The 25,543-nt window shown below is 36.4% G+C and overlaps 1 protein-coding gene across 1 annotated transcript in view; it reads left to right on the top strand.

The window, feature by feature from the left end:
* LCOR (ligand dependent nuclear receptor corepressor) overlaps positions 1-25,543 on the top strand; it is a 117,449-nt gene that overhangs the window by 86,575 nt on the left and 5,331 nt on the right. Inside the window, exon 7 of the mRNA XM_049790795.1 lies at positions 378-471. Within this exon, the coding sequence (XP_049646752.1) occupies positions 378-471 (94 nt within the window). The remainder of the gene's footprint in view (positions 1-377; positions 472-25,543) is intronic.

The following is a 25,543-nucleotide window of genomic DNA, read 5'->3' on the forward strand; positions in this document are numbered from 1 at the left end:
AAATAATATCCTTTGATCAAGACAAACTTGGAAAATTGTCTCATTTCTGTTGCCAGACTTCATATTATAATATAAACTTTTATATTATAAATAATGAGGAAATATAAACTGTTTTCTATTACCGCTATATTCTGACATCTTCAGGGGCATGCTTTACCTTTCTTTTGCCCTCTTAATAAAATATTTAACATCTAGGAGCTTGCCAATTTCTTTTAGGAGGAAAGGTGATCAATCTTGATGCTATTAATGATACAATAACTCAGAAATAGCTTGCTTGTATATCTAATCGACCCTGGGCCTACTGTGCTTTTTGAAAAACTAATTCACATTTGTTCCTAATTTTTAATATCCTCAGGTGTGTTTTTGTGTCTCTACAGACGGTGTACTTGATCTTTCCACTAAGAAAAGTCCATGTGCTGGTAGCACTTCCCTGAGCCATTCTCCAGGTTGCTCCAGTACTCAAGGGAACGGGTAAGATAAAAATATTTTAGCCTTCCAAAGATTTTTAGGAGATAATTTATCAGAAATTAATGTCACTCCCTTGTGATCGAAAACTCCTTCAGAATAGCACTTTAAAATCAGGTTAATTAAATAGAGCCACAAGTCTATTGTATCTACACTTGTCTACAATCAATGTTGCCAATTTAGTACAAGTAGTAAACAATCAGGAATATGGCAAAAATGTCTTTGGACTTTTTGTTGTTGAGTGTTTGGAAGTATGAAGCCCAGCTTAAATAACTCTAGGTTTCAAGTAAAAAGGCAATATTTTGTGTTCTTTATTGTTGAATTGGAAAATCTAATAATTTATAAGTTGGTAACTCTAATGGGGTATTGATGAATATGTGGGGTTGAGGCGGATGTTTTATTCTTGTTTGTCTTGCTGATCTGAACTGAAATTTTTAATGTGTGGCAGTTCAGCACGTGTAGTTGTATTTTTGTTTTTGAAGTAAATAAGATTGGTTGTAGATGTGGATGGATAACTGTCTTAGGCTGCCAAGACTTACTAATACACATAATTTTGATAGTCTTAGCAGACTAACGGTTTTCTTAACACCTAATTTTATGGTGTAAGAATGATCTGATATGGACCAGAGAGACAGTACAGCAAGTAAGGCACTTTTCTTGCACACATCTGACCTGGGTTTGTTCCCCAGCATCCCATATGTACCCCCAAAAGCACCACCAGGAATGATTCCTGAATGCAAAGCTAGGAGAAATTCCTGAATATCAACTAGTGTTAACCAAAATCCAATTTAAATCTAGCAAAAACAAAAAAAGAAATATCTGATTTTTTTCTCTCTGTATATATAGTAGCTATTTATAAAAGTCAGTTATTAAGATAATTAGATACTGTATTAGGAAGTCATTTTGATAAAACTGGAGTAAACTAAATTTTTATAACTAAACGTTGACTTTAGGTAGATTTGAGGGTATAGCTCACCCTTAAACACTTTGCATGTGTAAGGTCCTGGGTTCAATCCTTATCACCACCAAAAAATAAAATATAATACAAATAAATTCAGCTTTACTTGTAAAAAGTTATGTTGGTAAATTAAATTAATCAGTATTTAAGTTTATTTAACTTAGAGACTTGGGGAAATTGTTCATCTGTTACAGAAATAAATAGATAATCAATGGACTTTCTTCAGTTCACTCTTCATTACTTTCAAATTGAAAAATTTCTTTGCTAATTTCTGAAGTTCTATATTTTCTGAAATTTCTCATTTTCCATTTTCTTTCCTTCTTTATTTGATCTAAAAGTAATTTGATCTAGTAATAATTTTGCAAAGTTACCAAGTCTTTTTCTTAAAGTTTCTTTCCATTATAATTTATACATATATAAAATTTTGGGTTATGTGAAGAACTTCAGGAAAATTACAAGTACAGTATGCATAAATTCCTTGCTTCAGATTCCCTTTAACTATCTCTGCCAGGCCTATGTATAATATGGTTGAGGTTGCTGTATTTATCACTCTGGTAGAATTTTTCTGTATGGTATTATTTTCTGGAAGACAAAAAACAGTGAAAATATTACCCATCTCTAAGTTGAAAATTTATATAGAATCCCCTTAGACTTTGGAGAACATATCTAATGTTTCATTATTTCAGCAAAGTTCCAGTTTTGGCCTAGTAAATTGATTCCCTTTAGGTATGCTTTATCAGTTGCCAGTTTGATCATTGATAATAGTATCTGTTGTGAAAACAAACCTTTATGACTTTGTCTAAGTTGTTGACTTCTTAATACTTATTTAAAAGCTGTCCACTTAAAAATTGCAAAATTGATGCTTGGTATTTTGAGATGGGAAGTTGTTTTAACTAAAGAAAATTGCTACAGATTTTTTTCTATATTTCTGTTACTTTGAGTACATAAGGAGCAAAGTTTTGGGGGGAAATAAAGGCAACTTCTTGCAATCTTGGATAATTTTTCAATGGATAATGAATGGTACTCAGTTATTTGCAACTAACTTTTAAAATGAAGAAGTGTGGTAAGTTATCATTTAGTTAGTTTGGGGTTCTTCTTCGTTGGGGTTAGTAGCTATATTTTCCCCCAACCAAAATAAGAAACATTGTTTGGAGCTGTTTAAATTTTTTATAATAAACATCAACTTGTTCGTGGATTAAATGAGCAGTTAATAGGTTCCACCAATGTAAATGTTTTTATAGCTGGTTGTTATGACTGTTGAATATGTTGATTAAAAATAAATAATTTGACTTAACTCTTTTATTACTGTACTTGTTTAGTGGTAACGTCACATTGGTAACACAATTCTGTGTAGATCTATGGAGAGTGATGATTACTTTGTAATTAATAATTAAGGTGCTATTTTCAAACAGTTGCGCGAAACTTTTTCTCCGAAAATTTGTGAACCCAACCAGAGACCAGCTGACAGGTTTAATTTTTCTTTGCCCAAAAAGCTTCTGGGTTTTTTTTTCTTTTTTCCTTTTCCTTTTTTTGTGAGCAAGTTTTAAAACTAACTGCTGAGCCCTTTTTTTTTTAATTTTAGAGAAAAATAAATAAATAACACAAAGTGATGTTACCCAAGCAAGGCCTTCTAATAAAGGAGTGGTCCCCTCACCCATCCCTCCCTACCTGTGCAAGTCCTGCTCACATCAGTTTCCTTCCATCCAATTAGGCGACCTGGGAGACCCAGCCAGTACCGCCCAGACGGACTTCGGAGTGGTGATGGGGTACCTCCAAGAAGCTTACAGGATGGAACCAGGGAAGGTTTTGGACACTCCACATCACTCAAAGTTCCATTGGCTCGATCCCTGCAGATTAGTGAAGAACTACTGAGCAGAAACCAATTGTCCACAGCTGCCAGCCTTGGGCCATCTGGATTACAGAATCATGGACAACACTTAATATTATCCAGGGAAGCCTCTTGGGCAAAACCACATTACGAGTTCAACTTCAGCCGTATGAAGTTCAAAGGAAATGGTGCACTCAGCAACATCAGTGACCTTCCTTTTCTTGCAGAAAATTCTGCCTTTCAAAAAATGGCACTTCACACGAAACAAGATGGAAAAAAGGATGCGAGCCATTCATCTCCTGTAGATTTAAAGATACCACAAGTTCGAGGAATGGATCTTTCTTGGGAGTCTCGCACTGGTGATCAGTACAGCTATAGCTCTTTGGTAATGGGTTCACAAACGGAGAGCGCAATTAGTAAAAAATTAAGGGCTATTCTTCCAAAACAAAATAGAAAAAGCATATTAGATGCTGGACCTGATTCTTGGGGCTCAGATGCTGAGCAGTCTACCTCTGGACAGCCATATCCCACATCGGATCAAGAAGGAGATCCTGGCTCCAAGCAGCCTCGGAAGAAAAGAGGGCGTTACAGACAGTACAACAGTGAGATACTGGAGGAAGCCATCTCGGTGGTTATGAGTGGAAAAATGAGTGTTTCCAAAGCTCAGAGTATTTATGGGATTCCCCACAGTACACTGGAGTACAAAGTGAAGGAGAGGCTGGGCACTTTGAAAAACCCTCCAAAGAAAAAAATGAAATTAATGAGGTCGGAGGGGCCAGATGTTTCTGTAAAGATTGAATTAGATCCCCAGGGAGAGGCAGCACAAAGTGCAAATGAATCAAAAAATGAGTAGGGATATTGTAGAGTGCCAATTACTGTAACAAACTGGGTGAGCACTACTGCATTGTTCAGCTATCATTGCTTGCACCTAACTTCTTTCACTGTGACACTTGTCCTTTGCAGATTTTGCATTGACTTGTGTGTCAGGATGTGAAAGGTGCATTCTGAATGTTGCATACTTTAAATTTTTCTTGTGCAGTATGGCCCGGGATATTGTTTGGCCTTTTGCATGTTTCTCTACAAAAGAGAATTGAGTTACCTCACAGAGAACAGATACATGGAAGTGGACTCCTTGCCTGTAGAGCCTGCATGCTTTTCTTTCTTTTTCTTTAAAGTTTGTATTTGCCTTTATTTAAAAAGAGAAAAGAAAAAAGCCCCCTTTTAGAAACCACCTGCGTCATACTGGGAGCTTTATCACTACAAATTGGAAAGTCATCTTATAAAATTAAAATTTTTTTTCTTATACAGTTCAACTAACTGAAGGATTAAACTAAAGGAAAAACTCTTAAGAACAACAAACCTTTGAATTTAGATAATTGGATGATTCACTGATGAATGTTTATTTGGGTCACTTTACATTAATGGTTTTTTTCTAACTCAATATGAAGTTTACTCAATAAATTAACAATCTATTCAGTGCTCACCCAGAAGGAAAGGAGATGGAAATGTGCACACACTACCTTCAGAAATGCTTCGGTTAATTACTCTGTAACACTACCTTTGCTGTGATTTCATTTGGAATTTTCTAAGGGTAGAATTTGGTCTCACCAACAAGTGAGGATTATAGCCTTATCTCATGGAGGACGAGCTCCGTTCTTACTCAGGAGCAGTCAGGGTACATTACATAAAACAATAGAGGATGCCTCATTTTAGCAGACTTAGTTACTTTGTATTCTTAAATCCTTTTACAGATAGAGTCATGTGCTTAGATCATGTGCAAACAACTGTCATCACAGCAGCTAGTTTAATGTATATTCAATATCTGTTTATTGGGAATGGGAGAAATAAGGGGAAACAATGTGTATGAATAATTGTACTATTTCAGAAATGATACCTGGAATTTATTGCATCAGTAGTTTGCCCAAATATCCATGTTAATGAAGGATCTATGTGGTGAGAGAAACATAATATGATAATAGGTCAAATTTCACTTTTAACAGTAATCCAACCAGAAGTCAAGTTTGGGAGTTTCTTTTATAAGTAATCCAAATACTAGTAATGATGAGGGAAGGTCATATTTAATTTTTATTCATTCATTACTTTGGAGTTACTTTGTTTCTTGGCATCCTTCTTAATATCCCTTCTTAACTTTTTCCTGGCATTTAGCTATTTAATGGTTGTTTAGCACACAACACAGTTCAGGACTATTAGATCATGTTTGTACAAGCACTCCTTGAAGAATATCTAAGCTCTTTTTTGAGATGAGATTTTTAAATTATAATGTTCTGCAATTTTTGGGCCATAATAAGTGATAAGTAAGGCCATGAAATTGATTTTGCATTGTGACCTAGTATAAATTACCATTTGTTCAAGTCAGAATCCCATACCATATACTTGTTATATTCTAATCTGCTGAGAAAGGTGGCCAGGTCCTTCTAAAATGCTTAACCAAAAACAAGACTAGTTCTAAAAGTCAAAGTTGGATTGTTCACTTGAGAAGTTAATTTCAGATGGATACTAACAGTGTGAAAAGTAGGTTCAGATATTCCTATGGTACACATTCTTTCTTGGAAGCTTGGGAGCAGTTGAGTAGGTTAAAGATAGTTTTCCCTCAACAACCTTTGTGTTCAAAGGTTAGGCACACCATTGCTGTTATTAAAATACATACACTGCTCATTCTTAAGATAGCATGGACTTGGGTTCATCTTTTGGTTTGGTTATTTTATCAGTTTAATCATTGGATGACTGAGCCTGTTTTCTTATTAGCTTTCTAGTTGTCTCAATAGAAAAATTTGGGTTCAGAGCAGTATATGACTCTGCAATATTTTCTAGCCTAGCTGGAAGTTGCAATTAAAATATTTTATGAAATGTGTGGTTTTCATCAGCAGTTGAAGGAAGTTTGCTGAAAGCAAAAGGCTGCACTTGTGAAGAAATGCCTCCTTTGTTCCATATTCAATAATTTGTCAAACACAATTAATTGCAGCCCACAGTATCTTTTTGCATATTGTTTGGGGTAACCTAAGACTGCTTGCAAAATGGTCCTTTGAGCAATTAATTTGTGCTTCCCCTTCTCCCCTCTCAGAAAGGCATCATTAAAGGCCCATTTAAAAATCTGGCCCTAAAAGTTTAACTTTTAGTAGAGTTTTACTGTTCAGAGAGGTTTAATCCAATGTAGTTGTCTATAAAGTGATGTATGAGTTGAGTTATGTAAATTTTGTCATTGTAGTGTACATGGAGTGATCATTTTACTAACATAAATATTTTCTATGTGTGTTTCAGTGGATGACAATCGAGCAGCAGAAGAATGGTGTGCCTACCCTTTAATGCTGCAGTTAAATAAGAGAACTTGTATTGTGTCATTTCAGATTGTAGGCTGAGAGTTGTAAATAGTGAAAATTTGAGTACTTATTATTTGTTTTGGTTAGAAAGTGAATTTAAAAAACAAACCAAACTCTAAACTTTCTCAGATTAAAGTCCTGAGACCTGAAGATTGTAATTTCATGTCTGTGAAGCTTTTTAACATTACACTTGAGATCAGTCATGACTTGATATTCAGGTAAATTTTCTTTTTTAAGAAGCTTTTGAATAAGCATATTTCCTCCAAAGGTCGGTTGGTCTCTTTTTTTTTTTTTTTTCCCTTATTTGAGTGTAGATTGTTTTAAAGCACTAATTGCATTACATTGGTAACTGCAATATAAAATAGCCATTATTGTTTTGTGAAGCATGGTTGAAATTAGATAGTGGTCCCTTTAAAATTTCATGAGCCTCTCAAAAAGAAAAAAAAAAACCCTTAAAAAAAAAACAGAAAGCTGCTGAATATTTCAAAAGATATATATTTTACCTTATTGTAGGTTTTGTAAAGTTAGTTTGTAATATTCAGGTGCACTTTTAATGTTAAATTTTGTGTTCAGAGTTCCATTATACCATGTATTTCTTGGAGGTGGCTCATCACATGGCTGGCTGTCAGTTCTTGGTGCCGCAGTGATCTTTTAAAATTTGATTTCTCTCTTGATTTGCCTCTTTTCTATATTGGCACTTTCAGTGTAGATACTCTAGTTTGGGGATGTCCATATGATTATGTAATAGGGATTGGTCTATTCGCATGCTTAATTTCTGCTAACCAAGAGTTTTGCAAGGCCCAAATAATTGACTATTTTTATGGTATTGGAAATTATAGTTCACAGCTGTCTTTGTCACAGAGCCTTGTCTCCTCACATTTGCCAATAGGTGGATAATGACAGTACTCAAACTATTTATGACTCAAAGTAATGTCAGAGGTAATGTATTTAAAATCAGGTCTTGCATTTTTGTGAAAGAACTTTGGTTTAGAGTAGATAAGCTATAGTGCTTTAAAATCAAAAGTGAAATAATTCTGTGGAAAGATAAGTAGTTGGCATCATCATTAGCTTTCTCATTTCTGACCATAGTCATTTAACTTGACAGTAATGTAATATATTTCTTTGTTCAGTAGGCTTACAAGTGATTCTGAACTATGTGATGAGCTATACGCTTTTTTTCTGTTCCCCAAATACCATGAAGGACAAGGTCTCTTTCAGGAAAAATAATTTATATTTGTGTATAATACTTTTTAATATTAAGTTGTTCTGAAGTTTTTAGATGTTGCTTGATGAACCTTTGCTGCAGCAGATCATGAATCTGAGTAAGGCTTTGTGTGATAATAGGGGTCCTTATGTGAAGTTAAATACTGTTCAGTTCTGGTGAGCAAGCTCAACAAGTGTGAAGTATGTATGTATTAGCTTTATTTGGTACACTTTTACTTTACAATATTGAAGTGCTTTTAGAACTCTGGTTATCTTCTATAAACTGTTACCTCAACCAATTGGCATTTCCATTTCCCAGTGTTTTACCTGAGCTATACTATGAGTTATATGGGTTCAGATAATAAAATGAAAGAGTATTCTCATAACAATGAGAAATATAATCCCCAATTTCCAGGAGAGAACTCTTTAAGTTTGGTGAAAGCTGACTACCTTCAAAGGCCTGTATCATAGCTACCTACCTTATTCATTAGGTAGTGTGCATAGCAACCTGGGAGCTCCTAGTGAGCAACATGGTCTCCCCCACCCCACATAAGCACATGGTGCAAGGCCTGATTCTAAGCCATTGTCATTCTCTTCCATCTTGTTGGCCCATAATAGTGATGCCTAGATTCAGTTATTTATACCAAACAAATTAGTGAGTCAGCCTGTGTCAGAACCTGAAATTATTTTACATAAAGCAGATCGACACTTTGGAGTCGTTTTATTTAACAGCTGCTCCTACAGATAGCATTTTGAGATCATTATGGTTTTTTTTTTTTTTTCTTTTGCCATTCTTTCTTTAAATGCCAAGGTGGTTTTCATGTGTAATCTCCCCTTCTGTGTATTCAGGTTGCTGTCATTAGTAGTAGACTATGGTAAAAGATTGAGTTGCTCTTCTTAATCTTTTTAGAAGACATTGAAGGTTAGTAGGTTAAGTTTTGACCATTATGAAGATATCAAAGATTGTTTTTCTTGTTACCTCTCCGAAATAATTAGGTCTTCAGGTCAGTGTTATTAAAATCTTAATGGCTTTAGTCAAAAATCCCTTTTAAGAAACTATTGAGCTATAGATTTTTTAAATCAAATTGTTTTTAAAATATATTGAAAGTAAAATGATATAATTGTAGTGCAAGAAATGCAGAACTCCAAACTCTTAGTGTTTTGTTTTATTTTGAATTTCAGCCCTTGGGACTTGAGTAGGCTTTGTCAACATGGTGACTGAAAGGAAACATACCTCCGTCTCGTACTCCCAGATCAACTCTCAGTTGCCTTTTTTTAAAAGCAGACATTAGCCTTGTAATAAAATATTGTAACTTAATCTGTGTGCCCATGTTATAAAGATTTGCGGGGGAAAGACTGGTAACTAGAAAGGGAAAGTATATAAACTTGAGAAAAGTCTAAAGATTCTGTCTTACAGTACTAAAATTAAATCACAGTAAAATAATGGGATATCATTAGACTATATATTATCATCAAAAATCTCTTTGGAGAGCCTGAAAATTAGAATCAAGGCTAATGTTGATTTCACAAACAATGGAGCATGGGTTAATTCTGCAGGTATTTGGGATGGGGTTAATTTTATGATTTTCAATTCATTTAGAGCTGTATCAGAAGCTGGAAAGCAAGCACTTTTAGTTAATCATAGATTTATTGGATGTAGCAAATATTATAATATTTAATCTTTATTGTTTGAATATGGAAATGAACTCTTTACCCCATCTTGGACTGTAATTGAACAGGCTCAAGATGTTCTTTTCAACACTGGAAAAGACCCTACACACATACCAAAAAAATCTAAAGCAGTAAGACATATTTGAAAATCCATACCTCTTAGACTTTTTAGATTTGTCTTGGGAAAGAATTTATGAACCTATAACCAGTATTAGTGCAGTCTTGGGTTCCTTGTTCTGCATAATTGCACCCTTTCTCAGGTATGTCCTGAAAACATAAATTTTAAAATAATCTCTTTAGAGATTAGAGTCTCAGTGGATAGTGTGTAAGGGGACTGGGGGTGGGGGGGTTAAACACAGGATGCTGATACCGTAGAGCAGGGATTTTTAACATTCAATAGCCAAATAGAATTTCAATATAGAGTATTTTTACCCCCTCAGAATAAGTGAAATAACATCTGTTATTTGGTAAATACCCGGTGCTACACTCCTAAAAGTTTTTCTATCCTGATAACTTTTTTTTTTCCTGCATAGTGGGAAGGTAAATAGTCAACTTTACCATCAGTAGGAAAGCACTTGTCAGAAATGATTAAAGTACTAGAAAAGGGATTATTCAGCACTTTTTCTGTTACAACACTAAAGTCTTAATTTATCTTCAGAGTCTTAGGTACTGTAAGTTTTATGGTGGTTATTTAAAAATATAAAACGTACTGCATAATACGGGGTCAGATCACACTTATATAAATCTTATTTAAAAATAAAACTAATACTTTGTACTTTCAAGCAATTCCAAGTGATTGCCTCATTTTCTCCATTAAGCATTTCAGGCGTAAGAATTTGGAATTGAGTGGAGGTAAGGGGAAAATTCCCCAAAATGAAAAATTGTGTCAGACCATTTTAGAGAAATAAATCACTAGTAAAATGGGTAGGGATTCTCTCTCCCTTAAGTCTTCAGGGAATGAGCAGTATTTAGAATCTTTGGCTGAAATTCAAGCCTTTTTACTGTGTAAATTTTTAATATTAATTCACTGACATGCTTTTTACATCAGAGGACTGAAAATGGATCTTAATGTTTTTAAGTTGTGGAAGGGTATATTTCTAAAATGAGGGTGGGATGATGAACTAGGTTAGTATACCAGCATTAGTAAGTTTATGAAATTTTAGTATGTAATAGCAAAGTGTTTGATTAAAAGTCTAATCCTATATTGCTAGTCAAAATTAGTTTCATTCTGATCTAGGAAAGATATAGTCATTGGGTATTGATATGCTGTGCTGTCAGAGAACCAGACGAAGATAGAAACCTTTATCTGACTCCCACACATTGCTTATTCTGATGGGATCAATACTTTACAGCAGATTATTGCTGCTTTGAGAAGAAATGTAGAAAATGGAGTGTTTGCATAAATTCTTTATAACCTCCACTTTAAAATGTCAGACATTGGTATTTTATCAGTCCATACTGTTAAGTAAAACTAGTGTTCTTAGGAATTAAACTTGTACACACTGTTTGAAAACCCTCAGGGACAGTTTACACACTATTCTCACTCAATTCAGGTACTTTGATGCTAATTTTAAACCTAACAGTGACTTGTATTTTTCTGTTTTGCTTTTATTTCAACGTGCTGGTAGCACATCCTTGATGAATGTCAACTTAAAACTCAGTTCAGGTATCCAGGTATAACTCAGCCAAACAGATTTTAAAGCTGCATATAACTCTCCAGCACACGGTGCCTCACACTCTTATAGTGGCATTCTATATATTCAGTTATTACTACTGAACAGATAATATGGGGGTTCCTGTTAATGATGTATTTTAAAAACAAACAAAATGTGCATAAACATATAGCCAGCACATGTAAAACATATATATATATATTTATATACACACTGACACACAGGTAAACAACTTTTAAATGCCACTAATAGCCAGCACAATTAAATGACATTCCTTGCTTCTGTTCACTGAAGCAGATGCAATTTCTCTTCTATGTGGCTCTTGCTTCTTCACCATACTACTACTAAATTCAAGCACTGGTCCTTGGGTGTCTGACCTCTACATTCTAGTTTATGCAATGTCTTTATAGAGAATTCTGTGCACTGGCCACTGTGATGGAACCATTGGGCCAGAAGTGCTCTGAGTTTATTAGTAGTGATTCTGCCAAAGTTGGTACTATAATATGAGCATGTAGATGTCCAAAAGAATTAGCAGAGGTCTAGATCTGCATATCAGCAGATAATTTTGTCAGTATATTTTGTAGCCTTGAAGTCCTCAGTGACAAGTTTCTGTTGATGTGAAGTTCTAATCCTAGTGTTTTAGCCCTTTGCATCTTGTTAAGACTTGTCTACTGAGGGTCTTTATTCTTTTTAAAACTCCTTTTGTTTTCTACAGTACTATCTGTGGTTAACAAAACAGATTATTCCTCTGCACTAATATTTGATATCTTACATCTAAAAAGAATTCTCCATATATAAAACCCATAGCCTTTGAAGATCATGAAAAATGGCATATTACAAATTTCTAGAAGTTCAAGTGTCATGCAACAAAACAGGAACCCCCTTTACTCTATGGACCTCATTTCAATATACTGTTTACAGTTTGACGGAATTGTATAATTTAATATTTCTCTTGTACTGTAGTTTATATTTATTTACAGATTTTTTGTACTGTGTGATTTGAACTTTTTGTTCTTGCTATGATCAATGTATGTAGTAGAGCACTTATGATCACAAATTAAGTTTTTTGGTTTGATTGCACTACATTAAAAATTTTAATGCAGTTCTGATTTTTGACTGGACTACAATAAGCTGTGTCTTAATGTATGTGATGAGTACTTAAAACTTTAATCCATGTGGTCCCCCTTTTTTTTTTTTGCATTGTATGTCAAAGGCGCTAGTTCTTTCGTGCATGTGTAAGATTTAATGGTTCCATTGTATTATTTGACCATGACATTTTGGAGAAACATTCCCAGCTGTAATGTTGTGTATGGTAGTTCTCACTGGATGCTAGACTTTTCAAAACCACTATTCTTCTAATAAATTTTGTTGTGAAAACTGTTTAAAAGTTTTGGTTTCTAATTTTTAAGCTTAAAATGCTTTTTAAGAAAATTCACAAAAAGTGTGATATTTCAAGGTGTGCCATAAATTACATAAGGTAATTAAAATTTTTTAACAAATGACATTTCTTCAAAATTATGATTCAGTATTTTGAATCAGTACTGCTTTTCATCTCTGCTTCTGGTAATTTGCTGCTCTCCCCTTTCCTTATTTTCTTCATTGTATTCACTTAAACTATTTTAAGGGAACCAGGATATAAGATAAGGGGTGAAACAAGCCATAGGGCCTTTCTTTCCACCAGTAATGCCCAAGTGGGCCCTGGTGCCCTCCATCATCACATAGCCAAGCTCCTATCTATCATCCCCAGAGTCCTGAACAGTATTGAAACTTACTCTGATCATTGCTAGGATACTGGCATTTTCTTTTCATAAGACAAACTACAACATATACATGCTCTTCAACAATTATATTGTGGTCTTTAGGATCTTGGTATAAGGAATATAACTCAATTGTAAAGCATCTGCCTTATATTTGTGAAGTTCTCAAAGGCTTCGTCTTCATAATTGCAAAAAGAAAAGTTTTATATTAAGTGATCCTCATACTTAGTAAGGGTACAGTTAAATTATAGTAAAGATTAGAAATGATATGTATAATCTAATATTTTAGAGAGCTTTGATTGGATTTGAGTAAAATTATATACATTAAATGATTCAAGGGGCCAGAGTGGTGGCACAGCAGTAAGGTGTTTGCCTTGCACACAGCTCACTTAGGATGGATCACAGTTCAATCCTCTAGTGTCCCATATGGTCCCCCAAGCCAGGAGCAATTTCTGAATGCATAGCCAGGAGTAACCCCTGAGCGTCACCGGCTGTGCTCCCCCCCCCAAAAAAAAATTCTCATCATTTTTATGGTATTTTTTTTAATGTTATCATTGGTAGTAAGCCTAGATTACCTTTTAGTTCATTTTATCTTGTTAGGCTCCCTACATATTTCTGCTCTCTGGCCAATAGTTATAAAATTGAAAATTTGTGTTGGTTCCACCCACTTGTTTGTCGGCTTCATTTGTTCACCTTAGTTTGTTACATTTTTTATAGACATTTTTCTGGAAATCGAATTATTTCTTTGAAATTTCAAATATACAACTATTTATTTCTTGTTACTATCTAAGTGCGCTCCCCAACCTTCATTTTCTTTATGGGATTCATTTAAACTATTTTAAGGGAACTAAGAGATAAGGGCTAAAACAAGCTGTAAGGCCTTCCCATGTAATATTCAGATAGATCATTGTGGTTGAGTTATAATTTAGCATCTCATAAATGATTTTTTACTTTGTTTTGGAGCCATACACAGCAGTTCTCTGGACTTACTCCTGGTTCTACCCTTAGAGATCACTCCTGGCAGACTGAGGGACCTTACATGGTACCTGGGTTCAAACCCAGATTAGCTTGTGTGAAAGGCAAATGCCCTACTTGTTTACTATCACTCAGTCCCAATGAGTTTATTTTTGTGATCTAATCTGCAAGTGGATTTTACTTCATTATTACCTTATTTTGTGAAGAATTATTATAAACCAAACATTTCTACTCTAATTTTGCTGATAGTTTGGGATAATTCAGAGACTGTGTCTTAATAAAGTGTCTGAACCATGGAAATAGAGAAGTCTAATGGACATAAGAATTATACAAGACATGTCATAAATATTGGGGTTATATATTCTACAACTGAATTTCTCAAGACAATTCAAGTTGATTCAAGTACTTAAAAACAGAATTCATGTGATGTTAGGTCGAAAGTTCTTTTAAAATAGGAAATAAAAGCATTCAAAATTATTCAAATGTCTATTGTGCTTCTAAATGGTGTGCATTTTAACAGTTTTATTCCTTAACCTAGAAGTTGGATTTTTTTGTTTTTAATGAGGTAACTACATTTACACGTTTGAGAAATGCTCTTAAAATGAAACAAGTACTTTAAAAGGTTAATTGGAATGTAATTAACAGTTTAAGCTGTAACGGGTAGTATTCATTTTGGAAAATAAACTGGAAAGAGCAAAAATATGTGAGAATTTATAAGTATTAGATTCTCTAACCAAGTGATTTATATTAGCATATAATGATTTTTTGCTGGGGTCAGGGAGCACTATTGGAACTCCCCCCCCAATAAACAAGTTTTAAGTTTTTATAAACCATATGAACATGATGATACCTTTATAAAAATTAGCCTATGGAGGGACTAGAATAGTTGTACAGTGGATAGGGCATTTGCCTTGCAAACGCAGGCTGACCTGGGCTAATTTCCTGGCATCTCATAAGGTCCCCTATACATCGCAAGGAGTAATTTCTAAATTGCAGAACCCAAAGTAACCTCTAAGCATCAATGTGTGTGGCCCACAAACAGACAAAAAACCCTAAAGAGTTCTTACTTTATAATAGTATCACTCCCAGTTTCTATTTCTGTTGTTCACAGGCTAGTTCTACCATGAATATTAGAGCATTAAATGTTCTGGGCATGTTTGGATATCATCAGTATTAGTCAACTTCTGAAAGATACAGATACCTGAGTCCTACACTGAATCACCTGTATTGAGTTATACGAGTCAGACACATGTACGTATTTTTAAAATACAGCAGACAGGTGGTAAACTCAGCACTCTGCTCCAGATTTCTATGTGTGGTCCCTGAGGGCTGATGGGAATAGTCACTAAACACTGCTGGGTGTGGCACCAAAACAAAGATAAATGTAATTAAGGAGTTTGGGTTTGAATTTGTGTGAATGTGTGCACTTGTACATGCGTGCTTATTTGAAACACCATGACTTTATAATATCAACTTATGCATACAATGTTTCAGTATTCCTCCACCAAAGTACCTGCTTTCTTTCCCTTGCTTTCCTCCCCTTACTTCCCTCCCCCACATACCCCTGTGGAAGTTAATTCTGTAAATAAATTCTTAGGTTCTGTTATCTTTGACCGTTTGTTATTCCCATGCCATGTTTCTCTATATCTTACCTGTGAGAAAGATCATTCTTTTTATTTTTTGCATCTAAAAAGTTTTTTACTCAGCTAATTTTACTTTATTTATTTATTTATTTTGGTTTTGGGGCCACACTCAGTGACGCTCAGGGGTTACTCCTGGCTATGCACTCAGAAATCGCTCTTGACTTGGAGGACCATATGGGATACCAGGGGATCGAACTGTGGTCCGTCCTAAGCTAGCATGGGAAAGGCAGATGCCTTACTGCTTGAGCCACCACTTCGCCCCTAATTTTTTTTCTTTCTTTCTTTCTTTTTTTTTTTTTTTTTTTTTTTTGGTTTTGGGGCCACACCCGCCGGCGCTCAAGGGTTACTCCTTGCTATCTGCTCAGAAATAGCTCCTGCCAGGCACGGGGGACCATATGGGACACTGGGATTCGAACCAACCACCTTAGGTCCTCGATCGGCTGCTTGCAAGACAAACTCCACTGAGCTATCTCTGCGGGCCCATAACTGATAAATTTTTGTTTGTTTGTTTTGGGTCACACCTGGCATTGCTCAGGTCACTCCTGGCTCTATGCTCAGAAATCACTCCTGGCAGGCTCAGGGGACCATATGGGATGCTGGGATTTGAACCGATGACTTTCTGCATGAAAGGCAAACGCCTTACCTCCATGCTATCTCTCCGGCCCCTCGGTCCCTAATTTTAATTGTAAAAATTATATATAATGTAATTATGTTTGTGTAGTGTTCAGTGATGTTAAGCAAAATATTGTTGTGATCATTAATCAAGTCATGTCAAAGGACTTGATTAATCCATTGGTTATAAAAACATTGGCCCTATTCTAATCCTTCTCTGTTTCATAGGAGCCTCCCAGCCACTGCTCAGGGGACTTCAGGGATATAACGTTTATGCTAGGGCCCAAGGATGTAGTGATAGGGTCCACTAGAGCCATGCTTGATGGTAACAGGAGCTTAACCTGGGGGTCTTGTTACATAGCAAGCATGCACCTTCTACTCAGGTATTTTCTCTGGCCTCAATTTCTTGAGATGAGGTACATTGAAACTTGGGGAGTTTGATTTATTAGCCTTGTTTACATACTATGGTCCCTCAACCTGGAATTTTTGGTTTTGGTGTTTGTTTTTGGGGGGTGGACACATTTGATGGCTCTCAGGAGTTACTCTGCTCTCAGAAACCAATCCTGGCAGGCTCAGGGAACCATATGGAATGCCAGGGATCAAACTTAGCTCAATCCCGGTTGGCAAAACAAATGGCCTATCACTGTGCTATTGCTCTAGCCCCACAACATGGAATTTTAAATTTCAACTCTTTATTTGGATTTATTCTCAAGTAAACATTTTGCTTTCTAGGAAGAAAGTTAAATCTGAGTTATGAAATTACCATAAAGTAGATATAACTTCATTACATAGTTAGGTCAACATTAATAACTCAGTGGGGGAAGCGGTAGATCTTGAAGAGAAGGTAGAGTTTAAAGAGAAGAGAATATCCCAAGTGTAGGAGAATATGATGAATCTACTTGTAAATTTTTTACCTTGTGATGCTCATGGGTTACTCCTGGCTTTACACTCAGGATTTACTCCTGGCAGTGAGTGCTCCGGGGACCATACGGGATGCTGGAGATCCAACCTGGGTTGGTTGGTTGCAAAGTGAGCACACTACATGTTGTACTATCTCTCCAGCCCTTGATGGCCTACTTTAAATCCTTTACTGTCATTATTCATTTGCTTTCTTAGTACATGGTCTTGTGTACTAAGATTAGTGTGTGGGGGGACAAAGTGATGGCACAGTGCTTGCCTTGCATGTTGCCAATCCAGGCTCAATCCCTGGTATCCCATATGGTACCCTAAGCCCGCCAGGTGTGATTCCTGAGTACAGAGCCAGGAGTAACCCCTGAGCACCCTGAACATAGCCCAAAAAAACCTACATATATAAAATATACACACACACACACATATGCATATGTATACATATGTTTGTGTGTAAAGTACCTAATAATAGTCAATTTTGTGGGAGGAATTAGAATAAAATTAAATGAAAGCTGTAAGGTAAACTATATTGATTAGAATTTTGAAATGGAGATGATGTTGTTTTACTAATTTATTTTAGGTTGCTCCTGTTGGTTAGGCAGGTGGGTAGGTGCATCATTCCTGTTAATGCTCAAGTGAATGACTCTAGGAATCAAACCTAGGGCCTCACAGAGCAGGGCAAATGCTCTGTTCCTGAGCCACATAACCAGCCAGCTTAGTTATTTTAGACTGGTATTCTGGTCAGCTAATCTTGTTTTAACTCTTCAGTCAAAACAAAAAATATTGGAACTGTAATAGAAACCTGCAATGCTGCTTTGCTGTATTTAGTTGTCTTATTTCAGGATATTATGAAACTGTTAATTGTTTCTTTTTAAGGAAGCTTTTAGGTACTAAAAGACTTTAGGAATATAGAAGCTGTCTGAGGTTTAAAATGATAAAGTTGTATTGAATTTATCTGCATTTCAGTTGTTGGAAAAACTTTATATTCAGAATTGAAATCTTACATCCCTTGAATCTTAATTTTGTTTTGTTTTGTTTTGTTTTTGGGCCACACCCAGCGTTGCTCAGGGGTTACTCCTGGCTGTCTGCTCAGAAATAGCTCCAGGCAGGCACGGGGGATCATATGGGATACCCGGATTCAAACCAACCACCTTTGGTCCTGGATCGGCTGCTTGCAAGGCAAACGCCGCTGTACTATCTCTTCGGGCCCAAATCTTAATTATTTTTAACTTGGTGACAAAGTTAGAATATCATTGTAATAGCTAAATGTGGTATTAGGATAATGTGTTCATGATTGCATAAATATCAAGATTTAAATTCCTGATAAAGGGGCCGGAGCAGTGGTGCATCAGTAAGGTGTTTACCTTACACGTGGCTGACCTACGATGGACTGTGGTTCAACCCTTGGTGTCCCATAGGTCCCCCAGGTCAGGAGCAATTTCTGAACACATAGCCAGGAGTAACCCCTGAGCGTCACTGGGTGTGGCCCAAAAACCAAAGAAAAAGATTTTCTGATAAAGAGTGGGGAATCTTTTGCCTATTCAAGATGATTATAAACACATTAAATGGAAGCTTTTTGTTAACACAATTTTTTAGGTATCCATTCCAGTAGCTACTGAAAGGTGCTACTGTGTTATATTTTATTACTAAGCACCAAAATGTAATACATTTTTGTCATTTTTAGAGAAGAATGAATAAAATAGAATAATTTAGAAAATAGAAAATACATCGGAGCCAGAGAGGTGTTGCAAGTGGTAGGACATTTGCCTTGCATGCGCTGACCTAGGACGGACCACGGTTTGATCTCATACGGTCCCCCAAGTCAGGAGCAACCCCTGTCACTGAGTGTGTCCCCCCCCCCCCAAAGAAAAAGAAAATAGAATACATCAAATAAAGGCAGTTTCTCTGGAATATTGGGGGTGGGGGGTTGTGTGCCTAAGCAGAGTCTGACATGTTTGAAAAGAATGGATGAAGAAGATACATGGCTGCAGACTGAAGGTTTAGAGCCAAAGTGTGTTAGATAGTTGTTGCTAGAGTTCAGTTTGGTAGTTTGTAGCAAATTATTGGTGAATTTTTTCTTTTTCTTTTCTTTCTTTTTTTCTTTTCTTTTCTTTTTTTTGTTTGTTTGTTTGGTTGGCTTTTTTTTTTTTTTTTTTTTTGGTTGTTATTGTTGCTGGAGAAGATCTGGGAAGGGCATTTTGTTAAGACTGGCTGGATAGCCCAGTTGGTTGAGTGTGTTCTTTCATAAAGGGTAAAGCCTTTCGTTGAAGGCTTGGCTTCGATTTCCAGTGCCTTAGCTCAGATGCACTGGGAGTAGTCCCTGAACACAATTGGCTGTGGCCCAATACCCAAAACAACACCCTCCACATCCTCAATTCTCATATAAGTGATTATAATCGGATTCCTGGGTAAAATTCCAAATGTTCATTTAACTCATAATAATATATAAATTGTGATACTTTGTGTAATGTGATAGATCTGAAAGATTGATACAACTTGACATATTTGTTTCATTGAGTTACTTTGTAAGAAATTTTTCTTCTCCTGGATTATACTCAAAAATCATAATGGGGCCAGAGATAGTACAGGGATTAACTTGCAGTGGCCGGTCTCAATTGGTACTGTACCACCAAGAATAATCCCTGAGCACAGAGCCAGAAATAAGCCTTGAACATCAGTAGCTATAGTTCAACCTTTAGGCACTATACATACTTTCAAAAATACTTGTTTTTGGGTCATACCCGGCAGTGCTCAGGGGTTATTCCTGGCTCCAGGCTCAGAAATTGGTCCTGGCAGGCACGGGGGACCATATGGGTCGCCGGGATTCGAACCGATGACCTCCTGCATGAAAGGCAAATGCTTTACCTCCATGCTATCTCTCCGGCCCTCAAAAATAGTTGTAATGTATGCTAGAAATATATTATAGCACCTGTCTTACATATGTGAGGACCTGGGTTTGATTCTAGCACTGCATAAATTAAATACATTTTAAGGGGAAAATATGAGCACCCTGATAATTTATAGCCAAGGATATGGCTCTGTGGTAAAACTCATGCTCTCTCTTATATATAAGGCTTTGTATTCTGTTCCTTCCCCAAAGCAAAAAAGAAAAGAAAAAAAGAACTTTTTTTTTTTTTTTTTTTTTTTGGTTTTTGGGTCACACCCGGCAGCGCTCAGGGGTTCCTCCTAGCTCTACACTCAGAAATTGCTCCTGGCACCCTATGGGATGCTGGGATTCGAACCACCATCCTTCTGCATGCAAGGCAAACGCCTTACCTCCATGCTATCTCTCCTGCCTCTCTCTCTTTTTTTTTTTTTTTGGTTTTTGGGCCACACCCGGCGATGCTCAGGGGTTACTCCTGGCTATCTGCTCAGAAATAGCTCCTGGCAGGCACGGGGGACCATATGGGATACCGGGATTCGAACCAACCACCTTTGGTCCTGGATTGGCTGTTTGCAAGGCAAACGCCGCTGTGCTATCTCTCCGGGCCCATTCTTTTTTTTTTCTTAAGGAAGACTGGAAAGATAGTTCTGTGGGTCAGGAACTTGCCTTGTACCCACCCAACTAAGGTTCAGTCCCGAGATGATCCCCCAAACACCACCTGGAGATATCCCTGAGCACAGAGCCAGGAATACAGCCTGAGCACTGCCTGATACTGCCTGGAAAATAAAATAAAAACTTGTAAGGCAAATGCCCTATCTGCTATAGAATCACTCCAACTCCTAAACTACTTGAAGAGATCATTTCTATTTTGTGATCCTGTATACTCACATATCAAGGACATGTAACTTTGATTATCCAACCCCCTTTATGTCTCTTCTACTTCAGTTTTCAATGGAAAGAAACTTGGTAGTTCCAATTAAAGATATAACTATATGGGGCCAGAGCGATAGCATAGCGCTAGGGTGTTTGTCTTGGATGCAGCTGACCCAGGACGAACCCAAGTTCAATTCCCAGTGGTCCTCCGAGTCAGGAGCTATTTCTAAGTGCATAGCCAGGAGTAACCCCTGAGCGTCACCGGGTGTGGCCCAAAACCAAAAACCAAAACAAGCAAAAAGATATAACTTGCTTTATAGAAAATGAAAGAAGTATATTCTGGGAGTCAGAGATAGCACAGCAGTAGGGCCTTTGCCTTGCATGCAGCCAATTCAGGACAGATTGCAGTTCGAATCCCGGCATCCCATATGGTCCCCTGAGCCTGCCAAGAGGGATTTGTGAGCGCAGAGCCAGGAGCAACCCCTGAGTACTGCCGGGTGTGACCCAAAACCAAAAAACAAAGTATATTCCATCTCACCTTTACAATAGGACAAATGGATGGATTACATGCATAGTTTTGATCTAACTCTTGCAATATCCCTGAATCCAGGTATGAAGATATATAGATGAAATATATAGGCACAGATAGATGAATGTCCTGAGTACAGCTAGTATTACTTATCCAGGCTCTTGAATACAGTTACAGTTTTCTCTGCTTGAAGGCTTAGATAGAAAGCATTTAGGGCATTTACCTTTCATTGCCTTGGAGAAACGCCCAGCATTTTTCTACATTTTCTTGTATTGATGTGAAGAAGCAAACTAAATTAATTGACAGCTCTTAATTTTATCTTCTGTTGTCTGTTCTATTTCCTTGTTTCTATGGGGTACTCTTGTTTGTTTTCATTACTACTGAAATTGGCTGTTTCACCATGGAACCAATCTTTAGAATGATTCAAACACCATTCACTGTGTTGCTTTTGGTTTTGGGTTGTTGATTGTTTTGTTGGTTGTAGTTTGCTAATTAGGAATCAGGTATTAGAAAGAATACCCAAATCTGCCCATTTCAAATTCTAGAATTTGAATTTTTGAAATTAGCACTTTAACTCTTTCACATTTCCTTTTGATCTCTCTTTTATGTAAGGTAACCTAAGTATTGAACACCCACCATTTTTATTGACCATGGAATTGCTTTTCTTTGGATTTTAAGTATTGACAAAGTAAGAGTTTAACACAAGTCTAACCTCTGATCTAGAAAAACACCATTAAGTAAATCTTTAAAGATAGGATTGTGAAATAGCACACCATTCTTAAACTGTGCCTTTTCAAATTTCTGTGAATATTATCTTATCCTTCTACCACACCCCTAAGAATTAGGCATGAAACAAAGGATAGAACAAGTTCATACAAGCCATTTCTCACCAAGGACAGAAAGCTCTGAAACTAAAGCAGACAATTAAGAACATAGTTATCTCCTCTTCTACATACCTTTCCTCCATTTATATACCCAGGATCTTGCTGCTCTGTGGTAGTGGTGATGAGGCAGTTCTGGTAGATGAATAATTCATCAGACTATCATGTGTCGTGCTAAGTGGAAGAAGCATGAGATCAAAGAAGTGATTTCACAGTCTGTGATGAGTTACTATTCTTGTAAAGATCATGTATAGTCAATGTGAAGGGCTTAACTGCTGTAATCATTGTACTAAAACATAATGCTTTCCCTTACATTGAGTTGAGTAAGTAGTCTATGCACAGAAGCTGCCCTTTTATGTGTTTTCTATGCAGAATATTCTAAATGAGGGTAAATGCTTATTTAGACTTCATTAAAAGCCTATAGCTAATACCCAAAAAATGGAATATCTAGAAGCAAAAGTGAAAGAAAACTTGCTATTTAGAACTTAGGCAGAACTGAGCCAGAGATATCTTGGGGGTCTAGCTACTTGCTTTGCATCCTACTGGCCCCAGTGGGATCATCCATCACATGGTCCTTCAAGCACCACCTGAACATTCCTAAGTACAAGGCTAGGAATAGCCTCTGAAATGGCTGGGTATAGCCCAAAAAACCCTTCAAAAATTAAATAAAACTTAGATAAAACCTCTACTTTTTTTTTAAACCTCTACTTTTTAAACATAAAAAAATTATAGAATCAAAGTTCAAGAAGTTATGTTAATTTTAAAATTAAGTGTTCAGATGGTACAGAATTAAAATTAATTCAAGCTTAGGCACTATTGAGAATTTCTAGAAAAAATAAAAATTAGGAAGCTAGATAATATAGAGGAATAGTCTAAAGAAATTTTGGGGCCAGAGTATATAGCCTTACATGCCACAGACCCAGGTTTGATTCTTGATATTCCATATGGACTTCTGAGCACCACCAGGAGTACAGAGCTGAGAATAACCCCTGAACATCACAGGTGTGGCAAAAAAAAAAAAGTAAATATATTACTGTAGTTATAAAGTTAGCGATTGTAACAGGTCTACTTAATGATATCAGGACAAAGGTTAGTCATAATGTAAAGGCTTTCAGATTCAAGTGAAGGGTCTGGTGGGCTTACAGTTGCCAACTGATAGCTTAGATTCAGAAACTTAATGAGTACAAAACGTAATTTTTCAGATATATACATTACTATCAACACCATCCTTTTTTACTGTATTTCTGTCTCAGTAAATGATGTTGCCCCAAAAGAAAACCAAGGAAGCATCCTCCCTACCCCCCCTTTTTTATCTTTTATTCTTGCTAAAGGAGAACATAAAAATATAAAATGTGGTATCTAAGTATGGTATCTACCTGAAAACTAAAACAAGATCAGTTAATAGGAAACAAATTATAAAATATATAAACTAGGTCATTTAACTTGCCAATAAATTTTACAGGTCAATAAAAGTCAAATACAAACAAAATAACCTTTTCTTATTAAGAAGTTAAAATAGAAGAGTCTGCAATTAGTTTCTTGGTTTTAGTGTGTGTGTAGACATTTCAGCAACCTTTATTTATAACTGGATCTTTAATTCTCCCTGAGTTCACAACAGGAAAATTAAAATTGAGTTCATGTGCTGTGCTTTATGCTTTATTTGTATCTAACATCTCACAGTCAGGATCTGAAATACTGAAATTCACTTTCAACTTAGAAATGAGATCAAAGTTCAGAGAAGTTAAGTAATTTGCCTAAGAGACTGTAAATGGTAAATGTCAAAGCTAGAAATAGAATATGTGTTTTTATATTCCACACTGAGCTCTTCTCAAGAAAATCATACTGCATTTGGGGCCAGAGAAGAGTAGGGACTACAGCACTAGTGTAGTCTCTTAAGGGAAACCACTAGAAAATAAATGAATTAGCTAGAATATATTATCAAATAATGTCTTTGTACACCTGTATTTATTTCCCTTCAGTGTTCTGCTATCCTAAGGAGTCAGATGATAATTTTCTGAGGACTTATAATCCGGAAAGAAAAAGATTGACAGGTTATATAAATCCCTAGATAACTGGGCATATGAACTTCATGGACTTAGTAAACTCATTTATCAGAAGCACAAGGCAGTTCTTAGATCCTTTAGCTGTCTTACGTAGGAATTGCCTAGACTAGACTAATGTCATTTACTCCCAATGCCTAGCCCCCAGTGTCCTGATAAAACTTTTAAGTATTGTTCTGAGTAACATATAGAAATTTTTTTAAATGGTGCTTTTTACTTTGTTTTGGAGTCACACCCACAGTGCTCAGGGTCACTCCAAACCACTCCTGGAGGGCTCAGGATCATATGGGGTGCTAGGGATCAAATTCAGGTTGGTTGTGTACAAGGCAAGTGCCCTACCCACTATGCTATTGTTCTGTCCCCTAAATGGTGCTTTAATAGAGATAGACCTCAGGAGAATTTGTTTTTGTTTGGGGGACACACCCAGCAGTGCTCAGAGCTTACTCCTGGCTCTGCTCTCAGGGATCTAACTATTGGCACTCACTTGGGACCATATGGAGTGCCAGTGGTCAAGCACAAGTCAGCCGCATACAAGGCCAAGTGCCCTACCCTATGTACTATCACTCTAGCCTCTGGACTTACTGTGAATTACTATAAAATATTTATTGAAGATCTAGAATAACAAGTGGGACTTGATTGAAGACATGCATTACCATAATAGATACTTCACAGATTATAGAGTGATTTAATATCTACTTGTTCACTTAAAACCTAAGAGAATTTGCTCATCTTTTCAACTTCCTCTGTATTTGAAATAAGAAATTATTCTTTATTTCTCCATACCTCCAAGGAAAGATAAAAAGATTTTATAGTGTAGCCAGTTGGCCATGATGAGAAATTTAGCTCTAAGTTCTCTACTGTTTGTTTTGGGGCCACACCTGGTGACACCAGGGTTTCTCCTGGTTCTGCACTCAGAAATCACTCTTGGCAGACTCGGGTGGCCATATGGCATGCCAGGTATTGAGCCCGGGTCTGTCCCAGGTTGATGGTGTACAAGGCAAACACCGACCACTGTGCTATCGTTTTGGCCCCTAAGTTCTCTCCTTCTAACCCATGATTTCTAGTATAGTATAGTATAGTATAGTATAGTATAGTATAGTATAGTATAGTATAGTATAGTATAGTATAGTATAGAATAGTATAGTATAGTTTAGTTTGAATTTTTGTCAGTGTAGCAAACTTTAAAACCAATAATTACTTTGTCTGGAGAAATAGCTCGGGAACTAGAGCACATACTCGAGAGAGGTCCAGGTTTGATCCCTAGCACTGCTTAACTCCCTACCA

Source organism: Suncus etruscus, chromosome 17, assembly GCF_024139225.1.
Source record: "Suncus etruscus isolate mSunEtr1 chromosome 17, mSunEtr1.pri.cur, whole genome shotgun sequence".
NCBI classification, from domain to species: domain Eukaryota; kingdom Metazoa; phylum Chordata; class Mammalia; order Eulipotyphla; family Soricidae; genus Suncus; species Suncus etruscus.